Here is a 23,097-nt window from a genome sequence, read left to right on the forward strand (position 1 = left end):
GTCCAGGGTGTACCCCGCCTCTCGCCCATTGAACGCTGGAGATAGGCACCAGCAACCCCGCGACCCCATGAGGGATAAAGCGGTTCGGAAAATGGATGGATATATATATGTATGTATATATGTATGTATATATATGTATGTGTGTGTGTATATGTGTTATGAATATAAGGATCAATTTGTTAAATCTAAACATTGTGGTCTTCATTATTTCATAAAACCGTGTCACATGTGAACCTTTAGGAACAGAATTTTTGGGGGAGTATTAAAGAGGTAAAATTAATAATATGAAAAAAAAAGTCCTAGGTCAATAAAGTAAAAAAAAACAAAACACAAAAGTAGTAATGTTATGAGAAAAATGTCATATTATGAAAATTAAGAGGGAACATTTCAAGAATAGTCACAGTTTGCAGAATTATTTCACTCCTGGAGTAATAGGGCCAGGTTAGATTATTTTAAATATTTTTATTCTTTAGGAGAATAAATTCAGGCAAATGAAGCTAAAGGGATACGAAAATAAACTTGTAATATTACAAAAACAAAAATACTACGAATACAAAGTATATTCAGAGATTAAAGTCCCTCTGATACTGTTTAAGTGACTGAGTAACTGCAGATTTGCCACATTTAAGATGGCGGACGCTCTGACGCACCGTAGCATAGGCAGAACCCGCCCAATGACGCGTCTACTCTTATATTATGTCTATGCTCCTGCAGGCTGCTTGGACGCTACTACGTCACTTTAAGACGCCCAAACTCTCCCTTGGTACAGCGAAAAAGCCTCCAGCTGGTTTCTGTGAGATGGCATCAGATTTAGAGCCAGTTCAAGCGTATTTGTACCAGTTCAGGACAAACCAGCCGCTTCAGCCACAGTCAGTGAAGTAAAATAAAAACGAAAGAACGTTTACCCTTTTCTGTGCGAGATGTGTTGAGCCCCCTTTAATCTGATGTCCCTAAATAAAATGCAACAAAACAGACCCAAGCAAATCTGGCCTTTATGGAAGTAGAAGAAGAAATATAGAAAGAAAATCCTCCAAACCATGCAGGACACACAGTGAACATGTGGGAGAAGTGAGAGCACAGTGGTGGCAGCATCATGCTGTGGGGACGGTTTCATCCAGCAGGGACAGGGGAAGCTGGTCGGCGTTGATTCCAAGATGCAGGGAGCAACAACTGAGACAACCCTGGGAGAAAAGGTGTTAGAAGCTGCAGAAGAAGCGAGACCAGGGCTGGAATCCATCTTCTGGCAGAACCACGACCCAAAAACATACCAGACTTAACGAAGGAATGGCTCAGATCAAAGCGTATTATTTGTGTTAGAAGGGCCCAGTCAAAGTCCAGACGTAAAATCTGAGTAAATGTTTTTGGCAATGTTCGTTCAGTCATCCAATCTGACTGAGTTTGGGCTATTTCCCCGGCTATAGTTTGACTTCCTAGATGTGCAAAGATGGTAAAAACACGTCCGGAAGCATGTGAAGCCGTACCTGCAGTAAAAAGGTTGAACAAGGTATTTACTCAGGGAGGCTGAACACAAATACTGTTCAGATTGCAGAAAACCATCCTCCCTTAAGCTTCCACTGCAAACGTATACACAACTCTGAGCTGGTCCAACAAACAAAGGTTGAAATTTGACAAAAATTAAAGAAATCAGTAAGGGGCTCCCACTATCAGGTCCTCCAGCCCAAATCCAAACAGATATATGTGAACTAATCAAGGGAAGAAACATCAGAATCTTTTCTGGCACCATTTTAGTCGGGATGTTAAAATCTAGGATCTGTGAGAAATGCGACAAAGTGTGTTTTTTCCACCTTTAACAATGGTTGTAATGAGGAATTTAAGAGCATTTTTGCTTTAAGTCCTTAAAAACAGATAAAATGTTGATTGTTTTCCTTTTTCTCCTCGAGAAGCCCCGCTGTCTCCCTTGCAGCCCCCCCCCCCCCCCCCAATCAGCCTCCTTGTTGTTCCTCCATGAACAGACACATGAGTGGAAGCCCACTGGCCTGTAAGGGAGCGGTGTCATGGCCCCAGGCAGCGGCATCACCAACGGAGCGCTCCACGATATCCAGCGCCACAACAACAGGGCTCCCACCGCACTTTAAACACCGCCTGGAGCCTTGGAAACAGGCACGGTCACATCTGGGAGGGGGCAAAGGGAGGTCCCACAGCGCTGCCACGGGGTCACACAGGCCGGGGCAGAACCGTGGGCTGGTTGGACGTCGGCCGTCGGCGTCACCAGAACCAACGCAGTCCATCACTGAAATGAGCCGCTAATGCAGAGTACCTGGAGAGAACGCACACATGCACAGGGAGAACATGCCCACACAAGGCAGAATAGTCCGTGGCCACACCCAGAACCATCCGGTGTCTGCAGCCAGCTGCCAGCATTCATCAGGGGAGGAGTGGGATACGCCCTGGACGGGTCACCAGTCCATCGCATAGAAGCATTCATACCTACACTGCAAAAACAGAACTAAGAATAAGTAAAATGTTCTTTAAATTAGTGTATTTGTCCTTTATTTGAGCAGGTAAATAAGATGATTTGCCAATGGAAATAAGAATTTTGCACTTAAAATAGGAATAATTCATCTCCATCATCTTACTTCAAGTGCAGGATGTCTAATTATCTTATTTCAGAGGTCAAAATACTCATTCCATTGGCAGGTAATATTATTTACCTGCTCAAATCATGGACAAATACACCAACTTTAAGAACATTTTACTTATTTTTAGATCCGTTTTTGCAGTGTAGGGGCAATTTAGAGTAATTAATTAACGGCTCCACTTTACAACAAGACTTCCCTGTATAGATAATAAATAGCTTATAGATATGTTATTAGTTAATCTGTACACACTTTTTAACTCACTCACAAGTGTTTATTATACGATAATTAAGGGCGAGTCAGAGACAAACCTCTCTGTATATTTTGCCAAATAGTGAGCCTAATCTGCTCCACCATGTATTTCATCTAGAGTTGCTTATATTAAACATTTCAGGCCAATTTACTACCTTGTAAGCATAAACTGGTCCATTTTGTCTCTGGCTAGCCCTTAATTAATGCACAGTAAACACTCATGAATGAGTTATAAAGGTTAATTAATAACATTTCTATGAACTTTTTATTAGCCATCTATAAGTGAGCCCTGTTGTAACGTTAAACCCGGTTAACAGTCATGTTTTTGGACAGAGGTTGTGAAAGAACTCACACACGCACAAGGAGGACATGCTAACGGCGTGTAGAGAGAAAAAAAAAACAGGCTGGGATTTGAACCCAGGACCTCCCTCCCTGCTGCAAGGCAACAACAGTGCTCCACCCTGCAGCTCTAGGCAGCAAAAATAAATAAAAAATGCTTCAAATTGGTTCAGTAAAAAAATAAAAAATGGAGTCCATAATTTCCAAACTCGTAACTAAATGTTAACACGTGTTTAAAAGATGCGTACAAATAAACGAATAAATAGGAAATGCTGGTTTTACTTTCAGAGTTTGTGCCCCTGGATCACTTTATGTCCAGCTACGCCTCTGGATAAGGGCTATCCTCCCTACAAAGGATAAATCTACAGAACTTTGAATGTATTAACGAATAAACCTCGTGTTTTTTTTGCACTTGTAGCTGCTAACGCTGGCGTGTTTTATAGTCGAAAGCTCTGCTCAGAGCTGTACTAAAGATAATTGTTAATAATCTGCTCCCTGTGGGGCGTTAATGAGATGCCTGACCTGCCGGTTAATTATGCTCTTACATTTCCTGTGGATGCTGCGCTACCTGCCGCGGAAGCAGCGGGGCAGTGGAGCAGAGAGCCTCCTCCTCCTCCTCTTCCATCTCCTCCATCCCCTCCTCCTCCTCTTCCTCCTCCTCCTCCTCCTCCTCCAGTCAGCAGCAGCCAGCGGAGCCGCACACAGCAGCGCGTCTGCGGGACACCGAGGACTTTATCCTGCTGCGCCCCGGAGCGGAGGACGCACCGCCGGTCATTTTATCGCTACGATCAACGCTTTTCCTTTTCTTCTCCCAGACTCAAAGACACTTTATTTTTGTATTTTATTTTTCATTTTTTATTTTTATTTTATTATATTTTGGGGTGGAATCGTATCTTCATCGGGAAACTTTCACTTATGGTTCGTGAATATGGAGCCAAGTTGTGGTTTCTCTCCGGGAAACGCGGCTGCGCTGCTGCAGCTGCTGCTGCTGTTTGGAGGTAAGAAGGAGTTTAACCTCAGTTTAAGCCGCAGGTGGTGCTGGAAATAAAAAAAAAAAAAAGAAGATGGGGAATATTTATTTGCAATATCGCGTTGATAAAATGTAGCTTCAAATGAAATTAAAACATTAACAAACAACATTAAGTATTGTGGGCGCAAAGAAACGGGCAGTGGTATTGTTGTTTATTATTATTATAATTATTATTATTATCATTGACTTTTTGTTTAAAGCATCTTCGTCTGTTTGCTCCTTTTCTATCAAAAAGCCTATTTTGTTCGGATCCATTATGTTTAAAGCATAACTAATAGTTTCTGACCTGAGATTAAATGTGTCCTCCAGATGCACCGATCAGGTTTCTTCAGGCCAATACCAAATATCCGATTATCTCTGAGGTCTGAATTAGATTTTTACCTATTTAGTTTTTTTCTTTTTTCTTTTTTTTTACCCCTGAGGACTATGAAAAATCTTGGCTGTGGTTTCTTTTCCTTTTTTTAGTTACAATTTACACCTTCTTGGTCCTTCTGTAAAGAAATATTAAATTAATATATTTAAAAATTTGAAATGTACATAGTTTTTGCTCGCAAAATCAATTTAAACGTATTGCCATTTAAATGTAAAGCAAATAGTGTACGACTAAATGAGATATTGTTTGTCTTCAGTCATTATCCAGAGCATTTTAAGTAAAACAAACAAACAAAGATTAGCATAAACTTGATAATGCACTTAAGTAAAACATATTGATCTGATCTGCCGGCCGTTTGAAAGGGGTCAAATCAGACAGGAAAGTAAATAACTAGTAGATTATCTCGGTTTGAGTACCAAAGCATATTTCTCTAACCTTCACCTCGTTTTTATCCAACTCACAAAAATGCATTAAAGTTGATGCAGTTGGCTGATGTGTTTGTTGATGCCTTTAGACCCAAAATGGTGGCAATTCTTAATTTTAATTTGCAGTTAATTGAAAAACTGCAACAAAAAAATCAGATTTTTCAGTTTTTTTACCTGTTAATCTAAAATCAATGATGGTGCAGGAGGAATTGCAACCGATTGCCTGGCTGAACTTTCCACGATTCAAAAAGGCCCACAGAGAGGAAGGAGCTACAGTCTAGACTGCAGCCGGACCCCTCTGGTGTGAAAGCTAAATTGTTTTGCTAAAAGCACTTTGGAGGGCTGCAGGATTTTTCCGGGGCCCTTTATTTCCTCACAGAGCAACCTGAAGTGTCACCAGCATGGGCCATGCATGTACGGCTTTCACTCCGCAGCGGGCGCTGGTTGTTATGCGTGGCATGGCCGACGAGTCAAAATAAATACAGCCGTATATCATAATATCATAATCCCATTCACAATCCTGAGGCCCAACTGTACCAACACTGTCCCCCTCATGCAGGCTAAATTTAAACCCAGGGCCCTGCAGATCTCAGCAAGCATGCAGAACGTGAAGCTCGGATAAACACGGGGGCATGGGTGCAACTCTTTGGATTCATAATTCACCTTAAAGCTACTCCTGTAGAGGTTTCTACCAGTGCTTTTGTCACGAATAAGCAGGATCAAACCAAGATTGCTTAAGTGGTCGTAAATAGTGTAGAAGGGCATAAATGGTCATGTCAACAAGTCTGTTTCAAACCACAGAGGGTACGTAATCCACCAGGGGAGCAGTTTCCTGTTGTTGAAACAATCGGCACTTTTATGTGGCATAGTTCTCAATAAATTGGCAACCATGCTGCAGACACCGTCAGTCTGGTTGGGTTTCGCTCGTCAAGGCCGTCGACGGTAATTAAGCGGCCGCTGACATCTACACCCCGGCCAAAGAGCGGCGCTCATCACCTCCCCGCGTGTTGCAACAAAGGGCCGGGGCGTCGCTGGGAGAGGAGAGGAGGCGAGCTGCGGGCAGGTGTGCAGCAGCTGCTCCTATCTCTGGGTAAACACCGGCTGTTTGTCCTCTTTTAAAAGACAGAAGAAAAATATTGCCTGTTATACGAGTTTCCTGGACGTAAAACAGCCTCCAAATGACACGTGGGACTGATTTCACCGTTCTTGACTGGTTTTATCTCACTGATGGAGAAGATGTCCTGACCCGGAGCATCGATGATCCTGTCAAACTTTGCCAGCGGCGTGTCTTTTTTCTTTCTTTGGCCTTTGGTTTAATTTATTGTTTGTAGAATTTACATAATCAGGGCTTCAGATTGGTGATTAGTTTGTTGCTTCTTGCTGAGGTCTTCAAACAAAGGAAACTGTAAATCAGTGATGCGCCAGTTTATCTCCACTCCAAGTAAAGACGACTAAAAATACTTCAAATAAATTAAAATTTAATCGCAGCAGCGTTATTACAGTTAGGTTTAAAAGAATAAACACTTAATTTGAGTATTAAAAAGTCAGATGTTACAACAACTCTGGTAACAAAAGCATTTTCTTAGTTAATAATTAAATCTTTTTAAGCTGATTGTAGTTTTTGCTGTCTAGTTTAATACAACCAATGGCTTGTTGTTTTTATGAACTATAAATATAGCTTGATGCAATAAGGTTGTTTCTTTTTGCCACTCTTCAAAATGGGAAAGAGAAGAGACCATAGCTGTTTGTCAGGAAATGGCTACGAGAACTCGCCCATACCTACAGTCAACAACTAGATCTTTGACAAACAAGGCCAGTTAACGTACCATCAAAACAAGGAGGATGATGGGAAGGAAGGTCACTTCAGCCAAACGAGCCATCATGGAGTACCACTGTTAGACTAAAAGAGGCCTTTTTTCTGTCCTACCATCACAGACGTTTCTTACTTCAAATTGGATTTGAACAGGAGCCGAGAGCTTTCAGACGAGCCTGGTTGAGCTGAAATACTCCAGCTGGGTGGAGAAATGTGCGGACGTGTGATGCTGCGAGTCAGTTTCTCTTCCAAAAGGCCTGAGGGAAACCTGGTAACCTATATCAGAACATTAAAAATAGGTAATGACTGGGCAAACTCAATCTTTGGACCCAGAAATGGTTCAGCCGTCTCCGTGCTTAGACTCACATCCTAAAGAAAACCTGTGAGCTGAAGAGAGGATGGACGCTCCTCAGAGTTTGTGCAAAAGGATCGAAGATCCGTCTGTTTGTGCTCCTTGTGAAATGTTATGGAGGAGAAGCAGAGCTGCGGATACTTCTTCTGTCTGTGCCAAAAAAAAAGTAAAAAAACAACTTTTTCGGTTGAATTTGCATGTTATCTAAGCCATTGCAAGGCTTTTGTTTGGCAATGGTATAAAGCTTGTTACTCCACATTACTCCAGACTTGTTGAATTGAGAAAGCTTCCGGGAGAGGAAGCAAAACGTCTTCAACTACGGAAAACAAGTCCAGTTGCTTTGCTTTTTTACTTTTTCTGGAATGACCATGACCTGGATGACTGAGAATCTTCACCAGCATCTTCTGCCTGTGATTTTGTCCACGGCGATGTGTTTTTTACCCAACACTCAAAGAAAAGTTTAAAACATTTCTGTGTGACATGATGCTTCTGCAACAACGGACGAATTGACTGGAAAACTTGAAAAAAAAAAAAAAAACGTCTCGTTTTAAGAAAAAAAACAGCATGTCTGCTTTCTGTGTTCCCAGCAGCGCTTTCTGCACCCAAACCTTCACTGGGGTCTGTAACCAAATTAAGCAAATCTGTTAACATCTCTTAAAGCATCGATCCATTTCTCTTCCCCTGTGACCTTGTTGCCGTACCTTTGACCCGGCGTCGCTCTCTGACCCGTGAAGCCTTAACCGAGCCGTAACCCTCCCCGCTGCCCCCCCCCCCCCCACCCCCAGAGCCTCCCCAGCTGCTACTCATCCTCCCCAATTTGGAAAAAAGTCATTTTCATCAGCATCTTTAGCTTCTGAGAAGGACCAGAACAATAAATCTCATTTGATACTTGCTGCTATTTGATTTAGCTCCTTATTATATTATGTAATTCAGTAAAGCTGCCGTCTTGTGGTGCCTGCGGATGGAGAATCAATCTTTCCAGTTTCCCAGCCCCGCTGTCACTCTGCCTTTTTAGTGTAATTAGATCATATAAATAAAAGAATTTAGACTTTAATATCAAACTGTAGAAAAAAATGTCAATTTCTGTAAGGTTGTGCATCTTTTTACCGATTTAAAAAGTGCTTTTAGTAATTAAATCTATAGCCGTCTCACCTGAGCTTCCTTCAGTGATTTAGTATTTTTAAAAGGAGGTAAAGGAGGAGCAGGAGCCCATATTTCCACCATTTAGCTCCGATGTCGCTCTTTCCACCTGTGTGTGAAATAAATCTTTGGATTAATGATTAGCTGTGGAGCCTCACCCACTTCAGGGCACCGTGTTCAGCTGAGAGTCGACTCCTGTGCTGTCGCCGCTGCTGCTGCTCCCGCTGCATGGATGCTGCTCCCACCTGTCAAAGCGCTGCGTCTGATCCTCTAGTCAGTTCAGGGTCACACTTCCCCTCTCATGCATGGCTAGAATCTAATTTGCGTTGGTGAAAGGACAAGGAGACATTGATCGAAATGCCGCCCCGTGGGCATTTAGTCAACCCCCCCTCCAGGTTTTATGGGTTTTGACAAGTTATTTTCCAGTCGCCTGGCTGTGTGCGCTGAGTCTGACACAATGTTTACAATGAAGGAAGCAAAGGACGAGCCCAGCTCACAATGTCTGCTGCTGAAGGGAAGATTTTGTCCATTTGGACACAATCCAACTTGTTTGATTGGTCAAATATTACAAAAAGCTTTCTTAAAACATTTTAACTCATTATTTTGCATCCTGTATATGTATTTTTCTTCTTACATCTCTCCCTTTGGGTTCAGTTGTCATTTTATTGAAATATGAGATTTGAAAACACCTTTTTTTCTTATTTCTAATTTAATTGTATAATGAATCCTGATGTCATTATCCAACACTGACCAGTTATACCATCCAACCAACATGTTTATGTTGACCCCATATTGATTTATCTCAAGCTGCCTGGGTGCTGCTGAGTGGACTAAGGTTCACAACGGGGGCCTCCTGATAAAATAGTTGACCAATTACAGATTTAATATTAATATTATGCCTAAATGATTCAAAATGATACAAAATGCAGCTTTTTGCTGCAAAATGCAGCAAATTATGATTTTATCAATGGAACCTGTGACCTATGGCTGTGTAAAAAAGTATTTGCCCCCTAAACCTAAACACTGGCGGTGCCACCCTTGGCAACAGCTGCAATCTTTAGGTCTTTTGCATCACTGTGCAGATCATTTAACTCACTCGCTTTTGAAACATTGGATTATTTCAGAGACTCTGGGTGGTTTTCTAGCATAAATCACCTTTTTTAGGATCATTCCAAAGCATTTGTATTAGATTTAGGTCAGGACTCTTTTTGTTGTTGTTTGCAGCCATTCAGAGGTGAAGTTGCTCTTGTGGTTTGGATCCTGGTCCTGCTAAAGAACCCAAATGCTCCTGAGTTTAAGGTGTTGAACTAATGGTTGAAAGCAAAATTTGTGGTTCCATTAATTACAAGTTTTTAAAGCAGCCCCAGACAATCACACTACCACCACCATGTTTGCCTGCCGGTATGATCAACCTGCCGTGTTAGATTTACAGCAGATGTAATGAGACAGACCCAGTGTAAAATGTTTCTTCTTTGTCTTGTCAGTCCACAGAATATTTACCCAAAATGTCTTGGGGATCATTAATATGTTGAGGTTTTTTGGTTAGCTGGAGTTTTGACCATAGAGTGCTCCCTTGGGGAGTTTTTAATTTGAAATTATGAACAATGAGTTTATCTGAAGCAAGGGAGGTCTGCAGTGCTTTACCTGTTGTCCTGGGTTCCTTTGTGACCTCCTGGATGAGGCGGTAAACTCTCTGAGTAACTTTATCTGGCTGGCAAATCCTGGAAATGCTCACCACACATCCATGATTTCTCCAGTGGGGATAACCGTTCTCCCTGTGAATACCTGCAGTCCCAAAGTCTTAGAAAATGAATCTGTTACTCTATAATATCATGGACATCCTCCTCATTTATTGACACCTTGATGAATATAAATTTAGGTTCCAGCTTTTAAATTTTTGCTTTTCCTTATTGAATCACATCTTCTCTTGTTATTTCCAGAATAAAAAGGAAAAATTACAACAAAGTATTTTGCGTCTTAAAAATCTCCCAAATCCACTCTGGTCTTATTTCTTTCTACTGAGGCCTTCCTCCTCTTCTCATAAACATTAAAGCGGTACGCGTGACTCTCAGCCGTGTTCAAAGTCTACGGTGAGAGCAGCGGAGCTACAACGAACGGCTAACCAATAAGCTAACTGCTAAGCTACCGCTAAGCTGGATACATAAACACTAGAAGTGCACATGCACAGCCAGCAAGCGGAAACTATGAAGGAAAGAGCACAGACACTGGTGTTATGTGAGCGCGTCAGAATGACTGGCATGTGGTACAACCAATAGATGAGGCGATACCCCCAGAACCTGAGGGACAGAGGGGAATGAAAGCGTCCACTGTTTAATCCAAATCAATGACCAACTTTCCTTCAGCTTTCTTGTTTTAACTGTTAAAAGAGAGACCCTGATTGTAGCCTCCAGTGAATTGCATTGTTTAGCAGCTAAATCCACTGTACTAAATCAAAAACACATAATTGGTTCTTCTTTAGGCATTTTGTAGAATGAGTAATTTTCTCATCCCATTTCTTTCATTTAAGAAACAATTTTGTTTTGACCGATATGCAGGAAGTTTTTGCATTCGAGTCCTGGTATTGAGATTACTGTAATGTGCTGTTTACAGTTCTAGACAATTCTAGACAAATCTTCAGGGTTTGGTAAGAGTCTACCATTATCCTACACCTTTACCGGGCAATATTTGCTGACTCATTGCTTACGTTGCAATAGTTCAGACCATAGTACATCCCCACTTCCTCAAGGAGAGAGTTTATCCAGGCCTGGATGTTTTCTTTAGAAGAAAACTAGCTTGTTGTCATGAGTAAAACATGGCCAGTTCCTATCATAAATTTCTGCAGCTCCTGCAGCGTTGCTTTCACCTTTATCCCTGACCAGCTTCCGTCTTCTCATTTCATCATCATGGAGAAACACCCAGTTTTCTTGATGTCACCATATTTTACCCAATTATTGCTGACTTTCTTCCCTGTGCTGTGGTATTTCTACAACATGGTGAATGTTTCTGTAGTCTTGACCTGACTGATAGCTTTGTACAATCATTTTGATCCTTTGTAACACCTCCTCAGTCTGTGCCTTTGTGTCAAGAAAATCCTACAAATAAAACAGAACTTAATTTAGCATTGATCAAATTGCTTGTGGTTGATGATAGGTTTGGGCCTGCTTAGAATGAATACAAATTAAAAGCTGGTTCAACAAGTTATCAGTTTGCAACCAGGGGGTTGCATTTGTTGTATTTTTTGAAATTTTCCCTATAACTGATTTCTTTCTTCTTATTTGAATTTTACTGACCGGAATCACATTAAAGGTGGAAAATATTCTAAAATAATTTATCCTGCTCTTGTTCTTATACACTGCTATAACATTTTATTTTAGTAACCATTTTATATTTACTGAATGCCAGGTTTGAACCAAACACTTTGCTGCTCTTTGTTTCTAGGCTCATAGTCTGCTGGCTTTTCCTTCTACAAGGCTGAATACTAAAAGTGACAGGGGCTGTCAGTATGTGGCTCCAAAGCTGTGGAATAGTTTTGTTTTGCTGATTGGATGCATTAAAAACATTCTGTCATATGAACCTTCACTTGATGTCTTCACTTGATGTTTTTATTATGAATCTTAATTCAGTTTATAGTGTTTGTAACAGAGCTGCACAATATTTCAAAGCACAATTGTAACATCACTGTGCACAATAGCTCAACCACAAAGGACTGATTTGATGCAATATTTGGGTTTAATATATTAAGTATTATACAATTGTGTTGTGCATTTCTACAACATATAACAGCACAAAGAGAGGTTGTGTTGTTATGTAACTGTCATTGTTTGTAGGTTGAGAGTAGGACCAAAATGCAGACACTAACTTGGAGGTTCATAGTGAAGGTTTTAATAAAGAAAACTGAAAATCTTCTGAACTTGAATGAGGAAACCTGAACATGGTAACAGGAGAAAGCAGCAATGAGCAATGAAAACCAGGGAGCTTGTATGCTGAGGGAAGTGTGGAGAATGACATTGGATTTAGGTGAGGGGGATTTGGAATAGCTGCTGTGGAGAGAAAAACAGGGAAACTGAGGGAAGGTGCTTCATTAACGCAGGGGGAACTACAAAAGACTGACACTGGTCTGAGAAAATAAACCAAAATACAGAAACCAGAACACAACAAATAAGTAAAAAACTAAACATAAAGAAATTAATCTGTATGACTTGCCTGTGCAAATTTCCAGTTATCCACGACATTGCTGTAATGAAACTTTTGTAACAATAATGAGTTCAGAGAAATTAATTAAATGTGGCAAGACCTTTCAAACATAATTAGACAACAAAGAAATTATTGAAACAAAAATGGAAACCCATGCATAACACTAACACCCAAGGATCATAAATGTAATGGTGAAAAATTGTCCCAAAAATAAGGGTTAGCAGCAACTGATATCACTTTTTTCAGCAATAGAAAGTCAAAGTATCTTTGTTTGTCTCCCTTGGGATAAAACTGCTCATGGACACATTACATGGTAATATTTTAATAGAAATAATTAAGCTTTGAAATGTTTGTGATAAAGCTTGTTCCAGTGAAACAATGAAACAAATTAAGTTATTCTAGTTGTAGCTTTAGAAAAGTTGGACAAAATCAGTTTAGATCAGAAACCTCCAAGGATTTAACTAGTTTATTTCTTATTATGAAAAGAAACAACTAAGTGCTGTGATTTTACACTTTCTGTACGTTTGTTAATGTATGAAAGAAGTCTAGTCAAAGATTTGTTTAGTTTGTTTCTTTGTTACTGTAATGTTTTTTTTTGTAATGTGATATTTCCCTCTGTAATGTTTTTTGTGCATGTACAGCACTTTGAATCGTCGGGTTACTGAAAAGTGCTACATATATAAACTCGCCTTGCCTTACAAAGATAATAAATACATACATTAATAAACACTAACAAGGTTGCATTGGACATAGTTAAAAAAAACACAATAAAAAGTTAAGTTACATAAAAATAATGCTACAAATATTAAATATTGTCCTAAAATCCTGCTACCGCAGTGGGTGACATCATTTTCCATCAGAGAGGTGCTTGCTGAAATGCATTAATTTGCCACCAGAGGTTACAGCTTCAGTCTCCTCTCCTCCGAATCTGATGGCAGTTTTAGCATCCCGGTGAGGAGGATAGATGTCTTTATCAAAGCAAAGCTAATGACTGTTCAGTCTGGATCTCCATGACGCACCACGTGTTCAATTTTTAAAGCCACACTCGTCCCCAGAGGAATCCCTAAACCGAATTTGTACTTACTGCAGCCAACCCTCCGGGAGACGTTCTATTAGATTTCCTGATGACTGATGAACACGAATCCTTGGATCTCAGCTCTTGTATCCTCGGGGGGCTAAATTGGATTACATTACGGGGTAATTGATTATTGTGTTATGGTATGCATCATGGTAAACTGAGTAATCTGCTACCTGGAGCCCGACTGCCTCCTCCGAAGCCGTATCAAATATCTTATTACTCTGATGAAAAGTTTGGTGAGTGTGTGATCATGACAGGAAATGGCTTCTCTCCTTATTACGCCTCGTTGTTTTCAGATTGAAGCACACCACAACAGTGGCTGTATTAAATCCGGCATCAGATGTAAATGATAGAAATATCGTGCGTGTGACGGCGCTGCAAAGTGAAAGGCAGAGATTTGAAAACATTCAGATCAATAACAGCTTTCAGAAGCGAAATTACAGTTGAATGCGCAGCTCTTTAGTTAATTTAGCATGTGCAGAGAGCCGTTCCCTTTACTGCTCCAGCTTTGAAGGCAGAGTGATTATAATATTTGTTTTGTTTTTATCATCATCCTATAAATGCTCCTTAATGTCGTTTGCCCGGGCTAATTCTGGAATAGATGATGGATGATTTGGAAACATGGATACTGATTAACTAAATTGTGGAGCTGCTTGTGAAACCCGGCCAGAAGAGTGCGAGTGCACACATACAGGAAATACGTGTGCAACAGAGGTGATTGGACACAAATAGCCTCCAGCTTCGACCCCTGCACCCCCCCTCCATGTCTCATCAGTAGAAAACAATCAGCATCTCTGATGATTAGTGCCGCTATTGATTTTTCCTGAAGCCTGATTTTCTGCCTTTTCAAAGGGTCGTTAGCAGGAAGCGATGGAGCATGAGTTCACCTTGTGAGAGAAGGTTGCTCGAGGTTGAGCCGCGGTTTGAATGCGTGATTACACAGAGAAAGACGGGCCTGAGCTGTCAGGTTTGGGAGGATTTTCTCTGAGGACGCTCGATCCGTGCTCAGTTTTTCCAGCCGAGACTTACCCAGAGGTGGGGCGGTGAGCCATGAGCTCATGGCTGGTAAATCTGTCCGCCAAAGCACGCCTTGCGGTAATTGAGTTCCTGTCTTTGTCTGGGACGATGGAGAGGACGTCCCTCCCTATCAGCTCCGTCCAGTCCCAGACGTTCAGATGTTCATGTGATGAGCTTTTGTCCTTTTTGTTCTCACTCCTTTAGAGCTGCTGGACAGACGTTTATGTCCGATCTGTTTAAATCGCTTTAGATTTAGTTTTTCACCTAAAGAACAACATGGGAAGGTCAACCTTTCTGCTTGTTTTGCTGAAAATCATTATTTTATCCAAATAAAATCTGCCCACCTGGAAACAGGCTTTCAGGCAGCTGATCAGATTTCTTATGAGTTCATCCATCTATCATTTATTTTTGTCAGTTTTTCCTCTATATTTACATGTTTTTTTTAACAAAAGACCTGCCTCCCATTAGTTTAGTTGTATTCTGGATGGCTTGAGCAAAACATTTGAGACAGATACACCTCACAGATTTGGCAACAATAATATCAGAGTTGGGCAGAAACTATTTACATTTACTCAGTTACATTTACTTGATTTACTTGTATGGAGAAGTATCGTTACTCTTACTTGAGTAAAATGTCTGGTTACTCTTCCCACTGTGAGTAACTACATGAATAAAGAACAAACTTGTTTCAACCAATAAATGCACCAGAGAGACACATAAATAATTTATATTGAGGTGAGACTTCTTGTTTGTGCACAGGTTTTGTTGTTTTAATGGTATTTTCTATCTGCTGAGCTCATGGAGCCATTTACAGGTCAAGTAACCATACGGTTAACAGTAGATATTGTTATTGGAAGCACTTTGCACTGTTCTTACTTACTGTTCATACATTAGCTGCTTGGTTTCATGTTGAAAAATATGGTTTAGAAAAGTATTTCTTCTGCATGTTAATTTGTAATTGTCATGGTCCGTAAATGTTTTGTATTAGTTGTTGAAACACCAGAATTTGTTCATAATTTAATATTATTGCCTGACCAATGACATTTTTTTTTTAATTAAATCAGTTGTTATAGATATTTACTCAGCACTTGAGTCGCCTTCTTACCAAACGCTTTTTATTCACTCATTACTTGAATAATTTCTTGGTTGGGTACTTTTTACTTTAACTTGAATAAAAATAGTGTTATATAGAAAGATTTCTTGCTGCTCTACCCACTTCTAAATATTCTAGATGGAGGCAAGATTGTGAAGAGACCTTCAATGGTCATTTTGAGGCAAAAATGTTCCAAAAAATAAATGTATCTGGTTGATTTACTCCATTAAGATGATCTACTAGTGATGTTTCCTGCAGCCTCACCCACTACTCCTGCTGAAACGTATCACCAGTCAGACTCATAGTGAGCCCAGTGAGCTCCGCCTAGCCTGCTCCTGGCAATACCTGGGCGGAGCAAATAAGGAATTGACCCCATCCCTTGGTAGTTATTATTATTCAGAGTGCAGAATTCATTCAGGACCACTTTCCTGGCAAATCGTTATAGCTTTTTATGATGATATAAGCAGAATTTCCAAATTTTATGAGGACTGAATGTGCACAGAAACCAGTCAGAAGTCCAAAACACCAAACAGTAGACAGTTACTTATAGTTTGGGGTCCTCACACTAAGGCTGAACCATTTCCCAGTTTATTGCAACTGGGGGGGGGGGGGGGGGGGGTGCTTCAGAATCGACCCCCAAACATCTTCATCCACCATAATTTCGCAGATCAATTGGACTTTTTTTGCCTCTTGTGATGTCATCAACCCAAACAGACACAAAGCAGACCGAGTAGTTTCTTTCTTTGATGCCCTTTCTGAAGCTTTACGCTTTGTGAAACCCTGCTGTGGAAAACCATTCTTCCTTAAAACGCCGTGTTTTTTTGTTTTTTTATCCACAGTGCACATTTTATTGTGAAAGAAATACTCAACCGGATGGCATCTTAAAAATGAAAACACACACGTCATCCCGCTCATCTTGTTTTGCAGTCTTGTAATAGTCCAGTCTCACCAGCCACTCAGCAGTACGCCATATCTCTTGTAAACACAGATTGCTACAAGAGTCCTCCTGTTCAAACATTGGCTTTGTTTGCAAAATCACTTAATCTGGCTTTTCATGAAATGAAACCACATGTGTAGCCAGAGCATCAGTTTTATGGGCGATGGAAGGCTGTAAAATGTCTATTTATGATGTTAATGTTTAAACTCTTTGATGCAAGTCAGACAAACGGGCTTTAAAAACCAGCTTTGAAGCAGAGGATGCTCTCAAAATCTGCAGCTTTGATATTTAGGACTATCCATATGCACTTTACATAAAAGCACAATAAAACACCATCACAAAGCTAATTAATGTTAGATTATTTACTTTATCTGAGGCATTTATTTCTTTGAATTTTGAAGATCATGGTTTCCAGCTAATGAAAAACCTAAAATGAGGTTTTCCGACATTTTTAATGTTACATAAGACCAATAAACAAAGATCTTCAAGATGTTTGCCTACTTAACAGCAATCCCCTGTACTGGACAGCATCTCCACTCAATATTTCATCCATACCTACCCACAGTGGGCCGCAGCTGGTCTGGTTCCCAGGGGTCAGTGGTGGAAAAGCAGGGTGCACTCTTAATTAACCTAACTCACAGGATTCTGGACTGTGAGAGGAAACAGGAGAGCCCAGAATCCATGCCTGCATGGGGAAAACATATAATCTCCATGCAGAATGACTCTGGGATGGATTGAAACCCGGGACCTTCTTGCTGCAACATGACACTGCTAACGACTGCGCCACCGTGCAGCCTGGTGGGAGATCTTTATGTATGATTTACTGCATCAGTGCAGCGTGGCATGGAGGCATCAGTCCAAATCACTTTTATAGCAGCCTACAGCTAACTGGTCTGCTCTGCATCTCCAGAACCAGAACCGAACACGGAGAAGCAGCATTCAGTATTTCTGCTCCGCTAAACTAAAACACTGCAAAAAACGGATTTAAAAATAAGTAAAATGTTCTTAAAGTTAATGTATTTGTCCTTGATTTGAGCAGGTAAATAAGATTATCTGCCAATGGAATCTTATTTTGATCCCTAAAATAAGATTTTGACCCCTAGAATAAGATAATAAGACATACTCCACTTGAAATATACGGAGCCCCTAAAGGGACATGGAGGAAAAAAAAACTATTGCGAGATCTCGCAAAACTATTGCGAGATCTCGCAATAATTATTGCAAGATCTCGCAATAGTTATTGCGAGATCTCGCAAAAGGTTTTCCTACGTCATATATATATATATATATATATATATATATATATATATATATATATATATATATATATATATATATATATATATATATATATATATATATATATATATATATAATAATAAGGTCTGATGCCTTCACGGAGTAGATGCAAGTTTGGAGAGACTAAGTCACAAAAACTTGGACGTGTAGACCTGTATCTCTCTGTCTTAGAAAAATAACATAATATAAACGATATGTTTTAATCTTACTTGTGAAAAGTTAGCCCTCGAGCCCTGATGTCAATAGTCCGTCGATTTAAACAAAAATACGCCGCCCAGTGCTGAGGTATCATTAGTATGTTCAGCTTGAATCAGCAGGTTAGGGTAGCAGGTTGACTGCCCCAAGATGGCGGCTGTAATTCCTACGCCGCAACAGTCAGTGCGGGGTCTACTCTTATATTATGTCTATGGTTTTATCCTTTTTACTTTGCACCTCCGCTGTTGTGTGTCTGTTTACAACTTCTTTTTCAATTTAATGGCGGTTGGCAAACAACTATGTGGTGACTAACCAGTAATAAGTGTGGATCAGGTCATTTGTTTTACTTCCGGTTCGCTGACGTAGGAAAACCTTTTGCGAGATCTCGCAAAAGTTATTGCGAGATCTCGCAATAATTATTGCGAGATCTCGCAAAACTATTGCGAGATCTCGCAATAACTTTGCAAGATCTCGCAATAGTTTTTTTTTCCTCCATGTCCCTTTAGGGGCTCCGTAGAAATACGATAATGGAGATGAGTTGTTCCTATTTTAAGTGCAAAAATCTTATTCCATTGGCAAATCATCTTATTTACCTGCGCAAATCAAGGAAAAGTACAATAATTTTAAGAATATTTTACTTATTTTTAGTTCCGTTTATGCAGTGAACAAACTCCCAGAAAACTGCAAACGTGCTGAAACCCTGACTGCCTTTAAGTCGAGGATTAGTTTAGAGCTGCCTTTCACTGCTCTGTTTAAACTATGAACTGAAGCATTGTTAATTTCAGTCTGTAGCCTAACTTTACTTTCCTTTATTATGCCACAGCGTTGTACTTTTTAATGTTTTCACAAAGTGAAACACTTTGAATTGTCTTGTTGTTCAAACACACTGTACAAATAAACTTGCTTTTCCTTTTTAATACGACAACCTGTGAACAGCAATTAACTTCTGTGGCTCAAACATCTTTTATTTCACGTGATATTGAAATTTTCTAAGAAAGTGACTGTTCCGTTTTTATTTACCGTAAGCAGTAATAATGAAAATGAACAGAAAGACACGCTTGAAATCTATGATTTTATGTGTAATGAATCTATACAGCATGGGTTTTTCTTGTTTTCAGCTGAATTACTGAAATAAATTAACTTTCTGTGGGCGCTGTAATCTGATTTGCTACACCTTTTAGTTTCCGTGTGTTCTTGTCATTGTCTTGCATCGACAAGCAGAGCTTTGGTAAATCACCCTCATGGCTTCACAGCACAGATGCCATTTGCTCAGGAAAGGCCTGCTCCATCCATCCAATTAATTAGTTTTGATATAAACTGCTTGCTTTTCTGTTGGCTTTTGTCCTGGAAAGAAATTGAATTTTGAATGATATAAACAAATTGTGTCGCCGGATGGGGAGGGAGGGGGGGTCTAGCCATGGTGGCCTGCAGCCAAGTCCTCCTCTTCACGAATGCGTTTGGCTCCCACTGATTAAAAGTTGGACCCTCTGGTTTTATTTGTGGGGGCCGCTGTCATCTGCTGCTTTTGATTTACTCTGATGTTTTCTGTTGATTTAATCTAGTTTATATTTTTGTTTCTAATAGTTTCTTTTAGAGGCGTACCAGTAAGCTCCAAACATATTATAAAACTAATACAGAGATCATAAGTACTGAAGATGTAACATGGTCAGGGTAGATGTAATGACCAGCATGCTGGGGTCCACATGGTAATAGCGCCCCCCAATGGCCAGTTTGAGCACAAGATTCCCCTTTTTTAGATCTGGGTTCCTCTGCACACTTTTGTAGACTCTTATTTCAACCTTTCTGCGTATCCTTTTACCCTTATTGCAACAACAAATTCAAAAGTGTATTATTGATTTAATGCAGACTTTAAACACAGAATCAGCAAAAAAAAACCAAAAAAAAAAAACAGAGCTGTGACATGGATGGATCCAAGGTGTTAGGATCCTGATGTATATGGTGTGGATGGATGGATGCACTGCAAAAAGGGAACTAAAAGTAAGTGCAATTTTCTTGAAATTAGTACATTTTTCCTTGATTTGAACAGCTAAATAAGACTATTTGCCAATGGAATGAGTATGTTTACCCCTAAAATAAGATAATTAGACATCCTGCACTTAGGAAATAAGATGATGGAGATGAATTGTTTTTATTTTAAGTGCAAAAATCTTATTCCATTGGCAAATAGTCTTATTTACATGCTCAAATCAAAGAAAAATATACAAATTTCAAGAAAATTGCACTTACTTTTAGTTCCCTTTTTGCAGTGTGGATGCTGATTATCCAGCTCTGGAGCTAAACTCCATATTTTTGCAAGTGTTGCAGGAACTCATTGACCCCGTTATCATCTATGCAGATGACGCTCACTGTCCACATCTGTTGCAACTCGTTTCCTGCATTTTTAATGCGTTCAGTAATCAAACCACATCTGAGAAGATGCTTCTGCACGAACAGATGCAACGTTAAACCATCCCTTAAGCGATGGCAGCAGCGCCACCGGCCCTAACAAACAAAGTGGCCGGCTGTTTGTTTTTGCCTCGGGAACCCTTTTAATAAAAAGGTCGGCGGCCTCATTGAGCGTATCTCCGTGTTTCAGGAAGGAGCGGCCACATTTCACCCATCAGCCCGGCCTCCTGTCATCCAACCCCGGCCAAATTAGATCAATGCCTGAAACAGGAGCCGAGGCCTCAAACTGCACCGGCAGAAATAGAAAATCTAGTTTTGCTCCCTGCTAATGACATTAGTGCGTTCCCTAAATGGTCGCCTGCCGTCGTCAAAGAGGAACATAACAAGGATATAATTACAGGAGGAACACATCTCCCTTTTCCTGTAAAACACTCGGCATCGCTGCGGCCGTGTTTTATGGATTATCCCGGCACGCACACACACATACGCAGACATGTCGGCGGGGAAAGATTCATTTCTCAGCCCGACCGCGTTGTCCTTTGCAATTAAACTTCTCAAGGTGAAAGGCAAGGAGAACGAGAAACCACAGGGTATTGACCGCGTGAGAGATTCATTAAAAGGGGATGCATTAAGTGTCATTTGAACCTTCTTTTTCGATATCCGCTAGCGGTGAATATGAAAGATCCATGAGGGCGGCAAACAAAGAGGAGACCTGTCATTTTGCATGTATGGATTCGTGTTCTTTCAGCGGTCAGGCGGTGATGATGCACCGTTGCTGTGGGGAGGAGATTTCTGATACCAGCTGTTATCAATCTACAAAAGTCTGTGATGAAAGCTTGAATCACCCCGGCGCCTCTCTCCCTGGTGGATCCCAAGGCGTTTCCTGGATAGCAGGGATGAAAGCCCTTCCAGCGACTGTTCCAGCATCTCTTCCCAGTGAGACGAGCCCAGAAAACCTCAGGAGGAAGGCCCCTGATCAGATGCTGGGACCACCTCTGCTGAATGGTTTCAATGTGGAGGAACGCAGGGGTGAAGGAGCGCCTCGCTTTCCCTCTGGCTCATTTGGGCTGCTCCTGTTTTCTTCTGATCTCATGGCCACAGGTGAGGGAATAAATCCATAGATCGAGAGCTGTGATTTTTGGCTCTGCTCTTTCCTGACTGCAACGGATTGGAGCAGCGCCTGCATCGCTGCCGATGAGGCTCCAGCCTGTCTCTCCGTCTCTTGCTCCATCCTAAAGAGACCGAGACACTTGGACTCCTTCGCTTGAGACAAGGACGGACCCAGAGGGATCGTTCACCAACCACAACCTCATTTCTGTCGCTTCACATTCAGCCATGAACCGCCCCGGTGCTGTGGCCTGTGGGCTCCAACAGAACCTAATTATTTGCCCTAAGCATAGATGGGACAAAGATGTTCTCAACCTAGATACACAATCCAGGTCTTTTGGCTCCAGCCTGCTCTGCAGAACCAGAACTAAACACAGAGAAGCAGCATTTAGTTCCTATGCTCCACTTATCTGGAACAAACTTCCAGAAAACTGTAAAAGTGCTGAAAGCCTGAGTTCCTTTAAATCAAGATAAAAAAAAACACATTTGTTTAGGATTGCCTTCGACTGTTCTAGTTAAGCTGTTTTAATAAATAAAAGCCTATAGAAATAATGAATTATATTCAATCCCTAAAGCAAACCTACAAGCATGACATGACTGAAACATCATTAACGTCATCAAAACTGGACTCTGTGTCACATTTGTCCTGCATTGTTTACATTTCAGTTCCCGTACTGCTGCACTTTATCCTGTAACTATCCTGCAAAGTTACTTTATTCTGAAATCCACTGCAATTCACTGAAATTATCAAGCTGTATGCAAATGAAATTTCATTCTGTACGCACTCTGTGCATACAAAATGACAATAAAGTTCGTCTAACTCTAAGTCTGAGTCTAATTAGTTCAACTTTGTAGTCCAGCTGCTTTTAATGTTTGCTTTTCATTTCTATTCTCCCATGTTTTATTTTGTTTCTACATTTTATTCCAACTTGCTTTTATTCTCTTTCATTTTGCTATGTTTTAATCCTGTAAAGCAGTTTGTATTGTCTCTGTACTGAAATGTGCTGTATAAATAAACTTGCCTTGCCTTGCCTTACTTTGGTCACTCACAGATCAGAGAAACCCTTACAGGCCTCCCTGGTGCCCCACGGGACATCGTCTTCCACGCATGTAGACCTGCAGCTCTGCAGAGACAAAGATCTGGTTTGGTTTCCATTGAGATCGCTTATTTTGATGTTTTTTTTTCTCTCTGCAGGAGTGGCAGGGTTGTACTTCCCTCACAAGGAGTACACTGAGACGGTGTACGTTGGCCAGCCGGCGGGGACGCCCATCCTGCAGGTCCACGCCATGCTGGACAGCCGATCTGAGCGGCCGCATTTCTACCTGTGTGGGGGGGGCAGGCGCCCGGCCTACACGCTCTGGTTCCAGATGGACGTCCAGAGCGGAGAGCTCTCCCTGAGCAAAACGCTGGAGGAGAGAGACTTCGCCTCGCTGAGTGAGTTGGACGCGA

General features: G+C 40.8%; 1 protein-coding gene across 2 annotated transcripts in view; it reads left to right on the top strand.

Annotated features, from left to right (window-relative positions):
• The first annotated feature begins 3,850 nt into the window (after positions 1–3,850).
• Positions 3,851–23,097, top strand: part of ret (ret proto-oncogene receptor tyrosine kinase) — a 40,919-nt gene continuing 21,672 nt past the window's right edge. For both annotated transcript variants that reach the window (XM_036126296.1, XM_036126297.1), the window contains exons 1-2: positions 3,851–4,186; positions 22,843–23,082. In XM_036126296.1, coding sequence (XP_035982189.1) covers positions 4,117–4,186; positions 22,843–23,082 — 310 coding nt within the window. In that variant the 5' untranslated portion in view covers positions 3,851–4,116. The remainder of the gene's footprint in view (positions 4,187–22,842; positions 23,083–23,097) is intronic.

The sequence above is a fragment of the Fundulus heteroclitus genome, chromosome 22 (genome assembly GCF_011125445.2).
Source record: "Fundulus heteroclitus isolate FHET01 chromosome 22, MU-UCD_Fhet_4.1, whole genome shotgun sequence".
In the NCBI taxonomy this organism is placed as follows: domain Eukaryota; kingdom Metazoa; phylum Chordata; class Actinopteri; order Cyprinodontiformes; family Fundulidae; genus Fundulus; species Fundulus heteroclitus.